Below are 17,973 nucleotides of genomic sequence, written 5' to 3'. Positions count from 1 at the left end.
TTAACCAGTTATTCCATTCATAACATCAGAGATCTTAACCAACATTCCATATTTAATTTTGAATACAGTGTATTTTATAACTTAATAATTTTGTATGAATATGCTATGAATGTTATCATATTTATATTTTGTTTTATTTAAATAAAATTGTCGAACAATTTAAGTGCCGTGTTTCTTTTACTTTATTTTACCTCCAAAAAATTATGTTATTAAATATTAATTAAAACAGATATTAAACAATAAAAACACTCATTACAATAAACTTTATTTCCGAACACTTCTAATTTTTAAACATTTATTCATATAAAAATTATTAAATATTATCACATTAACCATTGTAATATTTGAAGCCATGCTTCTAGTGAATAAATAATTTATTGTGATTAATTATCTTCGATAATTAATTGGCTTTAAGAATTAAGTCAATATTTAACAAGACTACACTTTTTAAATATCACAATAGCTTTACGTAATCAATTTCCGGGCCTGTGAACCCAATCACATTGTACCGATTCCAATGTAAGCTTTTTTTAAAATCTTATCCATGGACTTAACGCTTTGTGCTAAGAGACCTTTAATTAGTTTAACACTCATACTAAGATCATATTGTAAATTAAATAAATAAAAAAAAGTAGGAGAACACAAATTGTGAAGATTTTACTTGCTTTTGAATTTTCAAAAATTAAATAGATAAGATTACTTTATTTCAATTTAAAATGAGAATTTCTTTTCGTACAGTTAGGTTTTTAATTCAAGGTTACACTGGGGACAGGTATTTCATATTCAGTGCCCTAGAAAAATCGAAATCAAGTACACTGGCCGTGTCAAGTGACCACTTAACCTTTGAGCAACACCTTAACCGCTGTTACAATAGGTACCTGCAGGCTCTTCAAATTACCATACATTAATGACTAAAAAATATTGAGGAAATGATTAGAATAAAAGTATTTGTTAATGGGGTAAAATTAAGCATGGTCCGTCTAAAATGGGAAATTTTTATAATTTACAAATGACAACCCTGGCACACATCTGTGATCAATATTGTAACTATCAACTGTCTTCATTTCCTCATCTGTTAAATTGAAATCAAATATATTTAAGTTTTCTTCAATTCTCGACTTTGTAAATGATTTGGGTAACACAGGAATACCACGTTGTGTCTGCAAAAAAAATACATTTTTGATATTATTATACACAACAAAATCATGAAATATCTTAACAACCTTGACTATTTCGTCGGTCCTTGACCTTCTGGGGGTGAAGCCAAGGCATCTATGGGCTTCTGGTTGCCAGTTGAGAACCTTTTGGCCCCAACAGCCGTCAGTTGCACAAGCCATATGCACTGCCCTTTAAAACTTCATATGAGCAGTTCTAATAATTATTAAAAAATTTTAATTGACTTGTTTACTAGATACTAACCAGATAACGCAATGCAATCTGCGCACGACTTTTGTGATATTTCTCGGCAATTTGTCCCAGTTTTGGATCAGTTTTAATAACATCCACGCCTTGAAATTCAGGTCTGGCGTCCGAAATTAATCCCAATGGAGTATATGCCACGGGAATTATGGACATTTTTTTGCAATAATCAACCAAGCCATGTGCAGTAAAATTTGGATTTATCTAAAAAAGGAAACATTAGTGAGCTATTATAAATATAGGCATGAACTCTATTATTTTTAAATTATTGACACCTCAGCAATAAATATAGAACCTCAAACTGGTTGACAACAGGTTTAATTTTTGCAGTTTCAAGTAATTTCTGTATCTGCTGTTCATTAAAGTTGGATATGCCTATAGACCGAGCCATGCCAAGTTCTATGACTTGCTCCATTCCTCTCCATGTCTCTGCATGCTCTATTTCTTCGTCTTCTCCATTTGCCTGACAAAAATATTAATCAATTATTTTTATAAACTATAAAAGTGAGGTGTATATATATCATTTTATCATTAGGATGTTACTGTGCATTCTTTCATTCGTTTTTAACAATTTTTTTTTAATATTAAACACTGATGTTTTAAAGATAATTTTTTTTTAATTTTCTTAGTAATTATTTAAAATAATGTGTATTATACATTCATATGAAAATTTTTATACACAAATTGTTAATGTGCAATTTCAAAAATGTTATGTTTTTTTAATAAAAAATTAATCTTCAGGTTTAGAAGGTCATGTTTTGCTATTATAATACACATACCTTTATAGACATTGGCCAATGAATAAGATACAAATCAACATAATCCAGATTGAGCCTAGCTAGAGACTCTTTTAGTGCAGGTACTACAGCTTTCTCAGCATGTTGATCATTCCATAGCTGGAAAACGAAATTAGAATAAAATCCAATTCAACTTATTCTGCTAAATATAATTTTTGACTAAAGAAATAAGTTATGTCATAAAGGTCAAACAGAACTCTAAATAAACCTCAAATCCATTACAAAAACTAATGTCATTTATTAGTAATGGTCAAAATTGTTAAACTTAATATTAAAGAATAATAATGAGTTGTTTTTCTTTACAAATTTTATACAGTTTTTTCCGTATCTCATAAATTATACAAAATTATAAGAAATTATGTCAATAAAAAGTTTATGAGCACTGAAAATCAGAGTTAAGAAATGATTTGCTCTTAAATATGATAGAACTGTTTTTCCTCCTTTTTTTCTATAAAATTTGAAAATAATTATAATACAAACCTTGGTGGTAACGAAAAGATCCTCTCTTTTAACTGAGCCCTGCTTAATTTTGTTATTGATCCCCTCACCGACTTCTTCCTCATTGTTATAGCAAGACGCAGTGTCTATATGCCGGTAGCCGGCGTCCAAGGCCCATTCAACTGCTTGTCGATATTGCCCCGGTTTAGCTTGACGCTATTAAATTAAATGTCCGATAAACTAATTTGAACTTTAACTTATGATTACTAAAACGAGCCACAGGAATGAAGTGCAAAGATTAAATTTACACTTTATCAAGAATATAACTACATTTAAAATACACCATTATTCTTCAAGCACCAAAAATGAATAATTATACTCACCGCATATGTTCCTAAACCAACTAATGGTATTTCAAAACCATTACTCATTTTCACCGTAGGAACCTTCACGAACATTTTAATAACTACAGTTTATTTATAAAGCACTATATCTTATCTCCTCGATTCTTATTATGTAAGAAATTCTTTAATCTTTTTGCTTAAATATAATAAAATTATTGAATCGATTAACAGGTAATAAGTATAATTAACCAAAAAAACTTTGATCTCTATGACACGGTTCTTGTTGCAATTGCAGTAACAACAATCCTCTGAAGTTAAAAACCTTGTAACCAATCAAAGACAAAATATGCTGAGATAACAAAGTATAGTCTATGGAAAAGTGTGCTACAATAAGATTTATGATAAGAATGTGTAATAACAGTCAAACAAACAACTATAAAACAAATAAGCTGTGCTAATAACTTTCGAACAGTCAGGTCAATTACATGACATGAATTTTAATCTATATTTATACTTAAATTATTGCTAGGTTCTGAATGTTCATTCAGCTGAGAACTTGACAAGAAAGTTTTTAAAAAACAATAAGAAAATGCCTTATTACTTATTATTACACAAAAAGAAAGCATAATTAAAAACAATAGAAGTTCCGAAAGCTTTAATGAAATAAAATGTGAAAAGGGATTAATAAATAATATAATTAGAAAAATCATTTATTGAATTATTTAAACAGTGCTTATTGAGATAAGTTAGTAAATCTTAGCTTTCTTAATATAGAATGGCAGTTTTCAATATTGCCTGTGCAAATTTCTAAATACATCTGCAAAGGTAAAACTCGTGGCGAATTTATTTGTAATAATATCTTTCTGGCCGTTACCAAGTCACCTTTGAGTATGTGACATACTGCTGCTTTTGCCCAAACTGAAACAGCTATCATGTCACGCATTTGATATGGTAGTACTGACACAAGATCATGTATCATTGGAGGATGTAAATGTTCTACTGCATCTGATATTTTGTCTAAATTTATTAATGCTTCTGCTGCATATATGTGAGCCCAAGCTTTATGACTGCTTGCAACATCTGTCTGAGTCAACAAATCATTAGCACTGGCTAATGCTGACAGCGGATCCTGTAAATGCAACAGCACAAAACTTTGAAGAACAAGTATTGAATTTTTTAAATCACACCGTTGTTTCCAACTAATTGGAGGCCCCGGAGGAGCTTGTATATGAGGTGCTGTGATATCTGTTGGTACATCTTGATTAGGGAGCAGTGTAATTGCATTCTTTAAACAAAGCGCTGCAAATTCTAGTGATAAAGATGGGATTGCAAATGACTCCCCAGATGATGAATATTTTTCTTGTTTTTCTCTAGCTAATAATATTCTTGTGTGAGGACCACTACCAAGTTTTTTGACAGTAAACTGTTGTGCTTCTTCATTACAACATTTTTTTACACAACATTCAGCTAAATGTAACCAAATACGTGGGTTGTTAGGATAATGTCGGGCAGCTTCCACAAGACATTCAAAAGCGCCTTCTGAGTTATTGGCTGCAAGCAAAGCTAGTCCTAAGTTGTACACATAGAGAGGTCGGTCTTTGCAAACTATTAAACGCTCATTATCTTCATTTTCCATAGCTCTAAAATGTTCTTTTACAGCATGCTGAAAATACTTTGACGCCAAAAATGGTTTTTTAATTGACAAATAAATTACGCCAAGATTATTGTTGATAGCTGCCCATATATCCTCCCCTTGAGTTTTTAAGTCATAGTTGTACTTTAGTGTCTTGTACTGTCCCAAAGTGTTTGCTGCCTCTTTCACATCGCCATTCAAATACTGTTGTTGGGCTATTATGAAAATATTTTCAATACAATCAGGTTTCAAAGTTATTTTTTGGCCCAAAAACAATTGTGCTCTGCTAACAAGCCTTTCAAAAAGATTACAAAGCTCATTATTAGATTTTAAGGATTCTCCGTACGTTTTTGCCACATCTAATGTTTTATCATATGTACGTCGGCATAGTGTGGCCTCCATTAGCAAAAGAACAATTTGTTGATATAGTTTAACATCTTTAATATTTTTATTCGATAATAATTTCTCGAGAATAACCGTGCATTGGTAATAATATCGTGAATGGTAAAGCAGTACAGCATAATTGTAGAGGGTGAATGGTAAATTTAATTCTTTCATTTCTATATCTGGATATATCAAGCCTGTTAACAGGGTTATGTTCTTTTTGTATTTATCTATATCTTTAAGGTCAGATGCATAAAATTCAACTACCGCTTTATTATGTTGCACTCTCTTCATAAGATTATTGTGTGTAACCAGATTTTCCAATTCATTTAAATATTGTAATGCGGACGTGTAATCTTTTTTCAAAAAACTGTCATATGCTAATACAGCTGATTCTTCGCGATCTTTCGATGCCATAATCTTTGCTACTAATTGCACACTTAATTTTTATTCATAAGAATTTTCCGAAGAAAATATTTTAAATCATATCATAAATAATATATATAAAAAATAACTATCAAATTTGACAGAACATATTTTTTTTAAATCGGAACAATAGCTATAAACATTCTGCCAAGTATATCAGAATTTTAATATTACTATTAATATAAATTCATATATTAGTTAAGTAACGGCCCTACAACTATAACGGATTAAATCCAGGTTTATCTCTCTTGAGCATTCTCAAATATCAATGCTAATCGCGTATTAAATGACAGTCCAAGGGAAGATACTTCGGTGACTTACTATCGCATACTATAGCCACGCAATGAGTGCGAGATAGTCTAGAAAATTTATGTTTTCAGCAGCCCTTTTCAACGATGATTGTAACAACTTTTAGGAGTAGAGATCTTAGGAATTAAGAGAGATTCTTTATTTTTAATGAAATGTCACATTGTTGTGTAAAGTACACATGACTGTTCCATATGGAAAGCCATTTCGGAGTACTTCATATTTAAAAATACATGCCTATGTATACACCTGCGGAAATAAGATCATGAAGATTTTCTACAGTCGCGTGGAGTATACTACATTCAATTGTTGCTGAGTACTATTACACTTTCTGGCTTTTATAGATTCTTCGCACTGAGGGCTCACGGAGCATGAGCTGTAGCCAATACTTAAGGTTCGTCGTCTGCTAACAAGATTATTCAGGCGCTGGTCAGGACTCGCCGGCTATTGGACGATAATATATGTAGGTTCAAATATAGTGGCTACAAGCCTAATCATCTTTAACTTTTCTTTGGTTAGCGCGGTTAAAAAGTATTTGTTAAAGTCACAAACGTAAAAAAATCGTTTCATTAACGTGCTGAAAATTAATAACCCTGGGCTAACTTCATGTCACTTTTATGCATTAAACTCGAAAAATTGCAAAGTTACTACTCCTGAAGTTGTACATGTGTGAAATAAAAAGAGAAAACTATTGATCTTTGTATGTTGTGTTTTTTTTTTAAATAAAATTGAATAGACAATAAATTTAGCCACCCACAAACTTCTTGAAATTCATATCCCTGTAAATGGTGTAATTTTTAGTTCCAAAGTGATCCACAAGGATCCAGAGATGACTTAATCTTAACAAGTCTCTGTTGGTGTGACAAAAAATGTCTGGTTTGACTTCACTGGCAGATATTTCAGAAGTTCAGCAACTGTTACTTGTAAAATTTTGCTTATTCCATATTTAGTATTTGCCAAGATTTGCAAACATCTGCAATAGAACATTACATTTTTAGCATCCATTCAGCACACCAATTAATTAACCAATCAAGCCTTCCTTTTATCAAAAACTATGTATTTGTGATCTTCACATATTTGGGAATATGGTAAAAATGTGGGCGCAGAGAACCAGTGCAACTGCATCAGAACCAGATATATTTTTAAATGGTCTATGAAAAAAAGTAACCAGACCTCTAGTCTAAATAAAAAAAAAATTATTCTTAAGCCAGTCCATTTTTTTGGGTACAATTTCAACCAAATAAAATGTAATCACCTATTACACAAGTTCTCAAATATATTCAAGAATGAATCAAGTTAAATTTAAAAAAAAAATTTGAGTACATTATTAACTGATTAGATTTTTTAACTTTATTGACCATTTGGTGACATTTTAATGTAATTGTGCAGGGAAATAAGTAATAGGAAACAAGTTTTTACATCTACTAGTCATTTTTTTTAATACTATAACAATTGACAAGTAAAAAGTTTTAATATATTATACAGTAAAGAACTATAAATCAGGATGCATAACACTTTTAACTTTTTTGGTTGACCTCTCCGCAGGTCTTACACACAAGTGTTTTCCAAACAAAGTTACCTTTATATCACATATATACATATCAAAAACACATTCACGTTTAGGTATTGTTGTAACTATATTATTTATTGAAACAATTTTAAATGTGTTTCTAGTATCCATAATACAAATTCCTTTTTTTCCTACATAACTTGGACATTTTGATCTGACAACTTCTAAAATGCTTCCGTGAAAGTCTGCTCTATATAAAGTTTGTGTAAATTGCTCCCAACCCTTGCTGTTACATTCTGGCACAGGCTTATCAAGCTCAAGTAATTCACTAATATATTCAACCCATATCTCATTCATTGGTATTACATCGGTATATTTGACACCATTCTTTGGTATAACATAAAATCCTAAAGCCCTTTTCTCCTTTCTGGTTAAAGTTTTGCATTTCTTTGAGTTGCGTTTCCTTTTTAGGTTTTTTCCCTTTTTCTTTGCAAACACAAAATCCTTTTTTAATTCTGATTCTACAGTTTCGACAACAGATTTTGGAACGTTGGCTTTCAAAAAATTTATAATGGCTTGCCCATTATCAACATTCATTAAATCGGCCATACCAGTAAGTCAATGATTGAGAGAAAAAAATTATGTACACATGGAACGAGACGAATACAAAAATTGTGTTTATATATCTATTCAACTACCGGCAGTGAAAAAGTCAAACGCTGTTGGCAGATAAACAACAATTAATCAAACTTTTAAAGATACGGCGAAGGTACTTGATTATTGATCACGGCAACTTTGACTATTATTAAAAAGAACAAAATGTGACATAAATGAAAGAACGTGTTAAAACATATTGTCATAGAGTAACTATACTAGCGTAATATTGTAAAATAACCTTGTGTAGTGTTTCTATTTTATATTAATTTTAACACGAAAAAATAATTAGAATGCTCGCAATGTGTTTATCTTGTATGGCTTATAGTCCTTGTGGTAATAATAAAAGAGTCATTTATTAGAAGAAAGTATCCAGCAAATATAAGTTTAAAAATAACTGCAAATTTTAAATGAATTCATGATTTGCTTCTAAGTCAACAAAACTTATCTGTCATTAATCGCCGTCAAATTACGTCCATCAAAATATGTCACAATTTTCTGTTATTACTAAATATTTGCCTAATTATGAGTTGTAATTGAAGATTCTTATATTTATTTATGTATACCATTGTTGTTTCAAACTTGATGTGAAAGGAAATAGGACTAGTGTTAAATAACGTGAATTTATTTTAAATCATGAACTTGAAATAAATTTTGATTGAAATAAATTTTAACGAAGTTCATAACTTTATTATGTCTCGAAGATCTATATTCTTGCTTGCTGCCACTGTAGTCATATTGTATTTTTCTATTATTATGTTCATGTTAAGTCCTTTACACGGCGTAAAAAGTGCTTATTACGGTAACAATTATATGAGCCATTTGGGCTTACGTCAAGCACCTAGTGTTAATTGGTGTAAAGAGTTACGCCTGCGTTCACCACCTTTACCGTATGCTGTCGCACTTGTGTCCTATCCTGGCAGTGGTAACACGTGGCTGAGATATCTTTTGCAACAAGTAACTGGTAAGTTTTTTTGGTATTAGCTCAGATATTAAAGTTTCCAGCAGCAAATTAAACACTCTGCTAAATCAATAAATACCTAAGTTATGCTGCAACTGATAAAAATTAATTCATTACTGAGATAAATGTTGTAAATTACTAGTGAAAGCGACAGTGATACTGCAGAAGACCCACAATTTGACAATTCTGAATGGATTAGTTGTACAGAATCTGAAGAGATACCCTCAAGAATACCATTCATAGCCGAAGGCCCTCCTGGAGGTCCGCATATACCCACACAGACGAAAGAGCCATTGGTTTTTTTTTCAAACTGTTCTGTTTTTCTCACAAACTCATAAATGAAATAGTTAAAAAAACAAGTAACTAACTAGAACAAAGCTACAAAACAGGACGCTACCGCCGTATTTGATATGGCAAACTTGGCTCTTTAACTTGGAAAAAGACTATGTGTGTAATCATTTTAAGTTATAGGTAAGAAATTCACCAAAAGCACAGCTAAATAATCCGAGTTGCTGGTAGTTCCAGGCGAAAACAGTCTCGAGTGCAAAGGGTTAATAAGGTTAAATATAAAAATTGTAATATTGTGCATCTTAACAGTGGCAAGTTATGTACAAGAAATTTTGTAGAAGTTTTCAGGAGAATAATTTTGGATAAGTTGATTTTGTTTTTTTTTTCATATAAAGAGAGGTATTCAACTTGGCCAATTATACATTCAATTGCTATTAATATTTAGTGCTGCAATGTTTGGGTTATGCTTTTTGTCTCTATATTGTGGATAAAGAATTAGCCTATAAAAAATTATTACACTTATGTAAATCACCTCTAAATGTAAACAGTTGTAGGATATAATCAAAATTATAAACAATAAAAAATAAACATACTTCCAGGTATTGTGACTGGTTCAATATACATGGATTATGGGCTTCGTGTGCATGGATTTCCTGCTGAAAATGTCACTGATGGTACAGTGCTAGTTGTAAAAACACATGAAGCTCCACCTCTTGAGACTGATAAATTTAAATCGGCCATTTTGTTAATAAGAAATCCTCGAGATGCAATATTGGTAAATTTATCTTTTCCATTATTCAATGTAACTGTCACTATATTGGTTATTCCTCTAAATTTTGTTATAATATAAATAATAGCTGATAAAGTCCACTTTGCTTCACAGGATCTTATTACATGTAAAAATGTTTTATAAATGATGTTAAAAAGCATGTGTTTATTTTACTAAAATTTTAAAGAAATTGAGTAGTTATTTGAAGAGCAAATGTGAACATTTTTGTTAAAATCTGATCTTCCATACTCTTCTGACTTTTAATCAGTCAAAAACACTTAAACTGAAGTGTAAGGCGTTTAGGCCGTTTCATCCCATGGATTGTCCACACAAGTGACCTAAGATCTTGGCACCTTCCCAAACCAGTAAAATAACTAATGTAATGCCCTAAATAGACACTTCCGAGGAAATAATCACTAAAAAAGCCAGCTTCTTCAGCCATTGAAACTCAATTAAAACCTCTTTGACTAATTGTTAATATATTCCCGCATGCTTATTATTCAAACAGCTTTTTTTTTTAGTTGCAGTCACTGTGATCCTGACAATGTTTTAAATAGCTTTCAGCTTTTTCCACTAAATGGTAAATATCTTATCTGTGTTCTAGAATTCAATTTAATTATTTTGTCATTGTTGCTATTGCCAATTTATAATACCAATACATCTATGTATATGTCATATTACAAATACTTATTATTTTTTTTTATATCTCAATCTTTAGTTTATTTGTTTCAGGCAGATTTCAATAGGTTACATAAAGGTCATATTGGGACAGCCCCCAAATCTGCTTTTAAGAAAAGGTCACGGGAGCATAGGAGAACTGGTTTGTAAAACTTTTAATTTAAGATGACTTTCTCTGCCTTAGTATTTCATGTGTGTCTATCTATTGGTTCTTCATCATTGCGTGAGCCAATAGGCGACCACTGCAAGGCACAGGCCTAAGGAAAAACCGGCGGGATGAGCAGTCATGCGCTACTCACATGAAGCAACTTCCCGCAACCTTGTCATTGTTCTACCTAGTGGGAGGCTTAACCACGCTGCGTCCATTGGTTCGTGATCCCTTTTCGAGAACCTTTTATACCCGACAGCCGTCGGTCAGAACGTGGGTTGTACCATGTGCCCTGTCTACTCCCACTTCAGAGTTTTTCTGTGGAGTTCTTCTGATTGAATTTCGCAACAAAGCTTCGAGTATACATACATTGCTAATTCTTTATCAACTTCATTATAAATAATATAGCATACCCATGACAGTAGAGGTATCCAAAGTTTTGTAATACAAAATATTGTAGAGTACTATATTCATAATGTCACCATAACACTTGAGATATATTTCATAATTACTTGTAATTGATTATTAAAAGAAAAATGTTATGACCTTCTGAAACTATTTTTATTTTTGAAGAAAACATATTCAGAGCAAACATTTTATCAGCTCCTTTGGTAACTTGTGTTTAGTGTTTATTGTATAAAGTAATATGATTTGGTGCACAGAGACACTATATTTTACTTTCGGTTTGGTACTAACTTCTTTCTCTGTGAAGGTAGCATTTAACTTTACTTGGAGAGCATTAGAATACAGGAAGTTTCAACTATCTGACCGACCTTCTTTTTAACAAAAAAAGATAATACAATAAGTATATTTTTAATATTTCTTTAATACCAAATAAGTATATTTTTGTTACAGATTGGTCCACTTATGTTTCATCACAATTAAAAGCATGGGAGTCTTTGCATAACTTGTGGTTAACCAAGTTTCCAGGACCAATATACATGGTGTTTTATGAGACATTACTACAAGAAACAAAAAATACACTACAAGGAATATTGAATTTTTTAAATTATACCATTACAGAGGTAAATATATACAACAGTTCTTTTAGTTTCATTATTAATATTATACAAAACTGTCCCTAGCCATTCAATCTGTTCTTATATACCCTGTACTTAATAAAATAAATATTCTTCCTTATTTTCAAACTCTAAAGTCTCTGACCGTTATGGTAACAGTGTATATGCATTAATAATTAATTTCTACAAGCTTAGACTTTTCATTGTTTTAAATCTAAAATATGAAAGTATATTAATCATAAGTAATTAAAATTGGAGCGTCTGTTTGTATTACTAAAATAACCACTTTTATACACTACATGCATATGAATTTAGGTGTATATATGGTATGTATACCAAAATTACATTTTTTTAAATTATTGTCTGTCTGTTTGTTCCGGCTAATCTCTGAAATGGCTGGACCTATTTTGACCAGACTTATACTGGCAGGTAGATGATGTAATAAGGAGTAACTATAATTAAAATAAAGGTAGCCTACCGTTATTTTAATTATTTTTAAATTAATATTGCACGCGGATAAAGTCGCGGGGACAGCTACTACTAAATAAATCTTATAATAGCATTCATTTAGAGTTTTTTGTTGATTGAAATTGTGGGACTTCGTTTATTGACTCGTTAACATAGTAGATACTATAATGTATACATCGCATATTGTTAAATTTCGTTAATAAAAGATCCAACGGTCGAGTTACTGGCCAGTTATGATATACTCAGCTTTTTATTATATTAATATTTGAATTTGAATTCGATAGTACAATTGCTGAAAATTTCTTTAACCTGTAACTGCCTATAGACATGTCTGCCCGCAATGCCCCGGTGCCTACGGATCAGATCTGATCGAAACGAAGTAGGCTATATTATATCAAATAACCTTAAAAATATAATTGAATATCGCTTGCTTTTGGATAAACTACAGAATCATAAACAATAATTTGTCATTCTTCATTAAAAAAAAAATGTTCTCGACACTGACAAGCGGCCTTTATGGCCAAAGGAAGGTTTATAGATAGTCTATGTGTTAATATTCTTAATATATAAATGTTATTAGTGTAAATACTACATCATGTTTGGTTATATTAGGTTTTTACTAATAATATTATGAAGAAAATTAATTTAATTTAATATCTTATTATTTCCAAACAGAACGACATGAATTGCGCATTGTTAAACAAAGAAGGCATTTATAGACGAAAAAAAAAACATCGAGACTTCGATCCGTTCACTCAAGATATGTACAGAAGGTTAGATATAGTTAAAACTAAGATATTTAATAAGATAGAATTGTACAAGAAGAGATACAATGTCACGGACAGTACAAAAGTAACCTAGCTATCTTAATAATAAAGATTTGGGTTTTATTGTCAGTATTAAAATATTTTGGTAACTCTGCATGAGCTTTTATTAGGAAATTTAGTTAATTGTAGGTTTAGAAGCTTTAATTATTTTTATTGTTTAGTTGATTAAAAAATTATGGGTGCAGACATTAGAATCGTAATTTATTGTTATTTGAGATTATTACAGTATCCAGCATATGGTTTGGCACGTCAGATTAACTATTTTATATACATATTGATGATAATAAAATACTAAGTACCTTGCAGCATAGAGTACTTAAACAATACTAAAGTATAGAGCTAGTCATTTTTTCCAAGGTAATTTCTAATTTTTTTAATTGTTTACTTATATTCCTTAGAAATATCAATGTGTAAACAGCTATATTTATTAGTTAGTTTGATTATAATTGAAACAATTAACATTGCTCCGTATTTTATTTTAAAGAAATCTTGTACTTAATAATAATTTGGTAAAATGTCCTCTGTTTCTTATAAGTATTGTGGTTAATTTTAAATTATTATGTCATAGTTGCAACAACACATTCTTTATATTAAAAATTATGTGGGTGAGAGAATTTAATAATAGAGAGTGGAATTTATATATAAGTAATACAAAACTCGTTACCACACATAATAGTGTTTCTATTAAGTTTATTTTTTAGTTATACAGATGATTGGTTATAGGTGTAAAATCTTAAGGAATTAGTTTTTTTTTTCAAAGAGTTTTAATTAAAAATATTTTCTTACATAAGTTACAGTGTATGTATGTATATAATTATGACTGTTTCTGTCTGTTGGCTCGAGTTATAAATAACACAAGCCGCTAATGAGGAGCCTTTTTTTTCGAAGTTATATATTTTTATCAAATAATTTTATATTTCACATTGTCTTGTCTTGTCACAGCGGGCTGGTTTCCGCAACTAAGGGGCAGTGCGCGTGTTTTGAACCGTGGTCATGTGATCTTCTTAATCGAACTAACCCAACTCCCTTCGAAATCAAATCGTATCCTTGATGTTGCCAGCGATCTCGGAGAGGCACATCGGCGATCTCAGATGGTTAGCCTTATAGGGTGCTACTCCCTTACTCCGAAGTATTACGTGAACAGCAGTCTCGTCCTCTTCCAGATATGCTCTACACAAAGGACTGTCCGCAACGCCTAACGTAAATAGATGTTTGTTAAAAAGACCATGACCGGTTAAGGTCCCTGCCACCTGTAGAACGGGCGGGTCCACCTGTCACGGAGCAGGGCGTTAGAGAGCAGGTATTGCCTCTGTGACAGCTCCACGCGCACACGCCGTTCGATAGCTACTGAGGACCGGCTTCCCAGAACGTATTCTGGTTGTTGTTTCCGTTGTTAGCCTTGTGGGGCTTTTACAACTTCGTCGATCTCAGGCCTAATAAATTTTTTTTCTACTCTATACTATTCGCCACCTCCCGGCGCTTCGGTGCGCTGCGAGAGACTTGCTGTGTTACTGCTTTTCTCCTTCGATGGTGGTGCTGGAGTCGTCGTCAGTGTCTTGTTGTGTTGTTCTTCTTGCTTCTGTCTCCTGGCAGTTGCTATTCGGTGCGCCCTCTTGCTTGCGCGTGTCTTGTCACTTTGTGTGTGACCTTCTTCATGGGGCTCCCCTTGGTCTGTTTGGGGGGCGTCTTTTGATACCTTTCGGGGTCGGTGCGTCCTAGTCCGGCATTGCTTGGCGTGGCCTACGCTTTTTTGTTAATGAGTTTTGTTCTGGTTCGTAGTCGGCCGCTTGGGCCACCAGATGGTTCGAGTGGTGTACGGGAACGCGCGTTTTATGCGGCGCTTCCTTCTTAAAGTGTGCGCGAAGGACGCCAAATGGAGCGCCCTTATTTGCACATATAAATAGAAGTCATTTTTCGAAATTAAATCACTCTCAATCGAAAAGTCTTTCTTTAAACACGCAACGCTAAATCGGTGATCAAAGCAGCGGCTAACGCAAAACCTCTGGCTCGTCCATTGCTCTCTGTGTTGACTCAATGTACGCAACTGCTTATGGTCGCGTTGTGTATCTTGTTATCTTGACACTGCTGCTACTTAACTTTTGAGGTTATGACAAACAGTATTTTTTGTGGTTTGATCATCATCACATATTTAGCGTTTATTAAAGAATGCTCGCTGGCCACTACGACTTCGATACTCCGTTTTAAATAATTTTGAACGATGATTTGAATTCGGAGGCTGTCAGCAATGTACTATCGTCTTAGTATTTGTGCTAATTTGTGAAGAGTTTTCAACCACCTGCTAAACGCGTATGCTTGTATAACTAGTTCTTTCACCACACTGTGCTTGTACATTGGTTTCAGTGTGTAATCTAAAGTATATTTCTTTTTATTCACGGAGAGATCACGATTAAGTATTGGCATTTTCCGTCGGAAACAGAACCCCGCTGCTTTGAAAGCGAAATTTAAATAAATTCTTCTTCAAGCTCTTCGCTATGATACACATCCCAAATACTTTCGTATTCACGACGACGGCGACCGCGTCCGCCTCGCCCACGTTCAAAGAAGGGTGGTCAAAAGAGGTCCGTATCTCCCTCGAACATCGAGTAGTTCTCACTTCGCACTTTGCATAATACTCCATTCACTACACTATACACCTGCACGGTGTAACGTCATTGTTTTAACTGGAATACATTCGTCAAGTGTTTTTTTATTTCACGGACCGCTTTTTCCGTGAACTCAATTTAGATGAAGCTATTAATCTTAAATCGGCTATCAGCATAACCACAATCACATGAAATACAACAGGGAAATACATTGTGTTGTACAACGATGCCGTGCAAAGACGATGTAGCAAGCGAGACGTAATTAGATTCACCTGCGAACAGTGTACATTACAACACCTATTTCCAATCACCCTGTATATAAATTTATTTATTATGTTATCGTTAGAAAATATTATTTACCATTGCATACTAAACGAAATTCTTGTTAGCTATTTTTTTTTACGTAATAATTGCTTATGGTTGAGTTTGTTAGTTAAATTGTTATAATCAAATGATGGATTACCTGATGCGTTTTATTTTGTTCATTTAAAGTGGTTGTGGGCGGTGCACATCGCTTGTGCAACCGATGGCCGTTGGTGCCGAAAGGCTCTCGAGTGGTGACCACAAGCCGGTAGACGAGGTGTAGGTAGACACCCCCCTACTTGATGCACTGATGACATAGGTCACAGGAAGTTGTATGCGGGTAGCGCATGACTGGTAATTTTGGAGATCTTTAGAGCAGGCTTTGCAGTGGTCTTCTATCGGCTGATATGATGATAATGATGATTTAATTATATAATTGTCAACTTAAAAAATAATTACGTAATTTTTGGCTATGTATATATTTACATTTCAGAATGTAATAAATACGTATAGTGTCAATGAACAATCGGGACATGTCAAAGACATTTTTGACAATTTGTCATAATAAAACCACACTTTCAATTATAACATAATAAAATCGAATGCTTTGTTTTAAAACTTAATCGATTTTACTTCAAAAATTATTTAAAAGTAAAGCTTAAATAAGAGAAATTAATTTAAATATTTCGTAAAATATTCACAACGGTCATGTGACATTTATGTGAGGTTTAAGGTTATGTTTTTATAGCGTGACTATGTAAGTAGTGGTATTTAAAAGTATTAAGATAATAAAAGTTACTAGAAAATCTTTATTATCAGCAAATTAATTTATTTACATAATAAGTTGATACCAATTTTTAGTAAATGTATGTTCCTAGACTTATAAACGGTAAATGAGCAGCATAGTAAAGAAATGTAATAATAATTCAACGAAAAATTAACATAGAGTTCAAATGTCGGCCTAATTTTAAAATGCACTTGGTTGTAATGCACTAATTAGTAAACATATTGTATATGTTTTCGCTCTAGTCGTATATTTAATGTTGTTTGTGTTAATTTGATTTTAGATTTATAATAAGCTTAGAACTGCCAACCGTCCTTGTCACAAAATCTAACAAAATCTAGAAAAGTTTCTAGCGTTGTATGTTTTTGTTCTAATATAATACCTTTGTATATTATTTATTATTATTACATGATATAAATAATATGATTCTTTTTTAAGCCAATAAAACTTGTTGAAAACTGCTCGAGGTTTTTTTAAAGAGGTAAAATCACAAAACTGTAAAATTAACGTTTTTTTTTTAAATTTCGCTTGTGTTAATCTAAACTTAAGAGAATTGTGTTAAAAAGTATTATGTTGGAACTCTCTAGTCTCGGCCTACGTCGATAGGTGGCGCCAGTTGCACGTAAACGTATAAAAGGAGCACCGCGCGGTAGAAGAATATACATTATCTAGCTCAGAGACCCTTCTGCTCCGTGAACTCAGTACCGAAGAAGCTGTAAAAGCCTTAGGACTAACAGCATTAACATCTTCAGAAACAATACAGAATCCACATTAACAAATAAGGCTCTGCAAAGACAAGACATATATATAAATTACATTCAATTCAGGTAAAAATACTTTGTAATTGTAATTTTCAAAGTGTATCAGAAATGTATCACAGATTAAATAAAGTTTTTTGTATGTCTGAAATCGTCATCGATTATCTGTTTTTCTTGAAAAACAATAATAAACTTGAACAGAACGTGTATGTAATTATTAGAAAAAAATTAAAACGTATTACTTAAATATGTAACTTTAGTCATAATTGTTTAAAAAATGTAGACAAAATCAATGTTTGTTAACAACGTAAACTACATCTCGAGTTGTCACTCGTTATATTTTTTTTAATTTCAATTAAATTAATATCTCTTTCAACTGCGATTTTGTAAGCAAGTAAAAGAGATTTATAGTTGTAGCATTAAATAATCGTACAAAAGTTTAAAAGATTACTTTAC

General features: G+C 32.2%; 4 protein-coding genes across 4 annotated transcripts; 1 reads left to right on the top strand and 3 right to left on the bottom strand.

Moving 5' to 3' along the window:
- Positions 1-10: 10 nt before the first annotated feature.
- LOC137924094 (aldo-keto reductase AKR2E4-like) lies at positions 11-3,312 on the bottom strand. Its single transcript, XM_068767414.1, has 6 exons — positions 3,038-3,312; positions 2,697-2,870; positions 2,199-2,315; positions 1,715-1,882; positions 1,420-1,623; positions 11-1,160 (listed from the first exon to the last, which is right to left on the bottom strand). The coding sequence occupies exons 1-6, from the start codon at positions 3,110-3,112 to the stop codon at positions 981-983; spliced, it is 918 nt and encodes a 305-aa protein (XP_068623515.1). The 5' UTR covers positions 3,113-3,312; the 3' UTR covers positions 11-980.
- A 354-nt stretch (positions 3,313-3,666) lies between these two features.
- On the bottom strand, positions 3,667-5,504 carry Not10 (CCR4-NOT transcription complex subunit 10). Its single transcript, XM_068767213.1, has one exon. The coding sequence runs from the start codon at positions 5,430-5,432 to the stop codon at positions 3,732-3,734; it is 1,701 nt and encodes a 566-aa protein (XP_068623314.1). The 5' UTR covers positions 5,433-5,504; the 3' UTR covers positions 3,667-3,731.
- Positions 5,505-7,191: 1,687 nt separating this feature from the next.
- Pop4 (ribonuclease P/MRP subunit POP4) lies at positions 7,192-8,072 on the bottom strand. Its single transcript, XM_068767662.1, has one exon. It carries the CDS (start codon positions 7,864-7,866, stop codon positions 7,240-7,242), a length of 627 nt encoding a protein of 208 aa, XP_068623763.1. The 5' UTR covers positions 7,867-8,072; the 3' UTR covers positions 7,192-7,239.
- Positions 8,073-8,649: 577 nt separating this feature from the next.
- Positions 8,650-16,412, top strand: LOC137924025 (WSCD family member AAEL009094). The gene is made up of 6 exons (XM_068767321.1): positions 8,650-8,875; positions 9,760-9,935; positions 10,662-10,749; positions 11,611-11,780; positions 12,918-13,015; positions 16,165-16,412. The coding sequence occupies exons 1-6, from the start codon at positions 8,668-8,670 to the stop codon at positions 16,256-16,258; spliced, it is 834 nt and encodes a 277-aa protein (XP_068623422.1). The 5' UTR covers positions 8,650-8,667; the 3' UTR covers positions 16,259-16,412.
- Positions 16,413-17,973: the final 1,561 nt, after the last annotated feature.

The sequence above is a fragment of the Battus philenor genome, unplaced genomic scaffold (genome assembly GCF_028537555.1).
Source record: "Battus philenor isolate CCGP_79_NKW_IND1 unplaced genomic scaffold, ilBatPhil1.0.hap1 SCAF_23, whole genome shotgun sequence".
In the NCBI taxonomy this organism is placed as follows: Eukaryota; Metazoa; Arthropoda; class Insecta; order Lepidoptera; family Papilionidae; genus Battus; species Battus philenor.
This window is presented reverse-complemented; position numbering and strand designations above follow the sequence as displayed.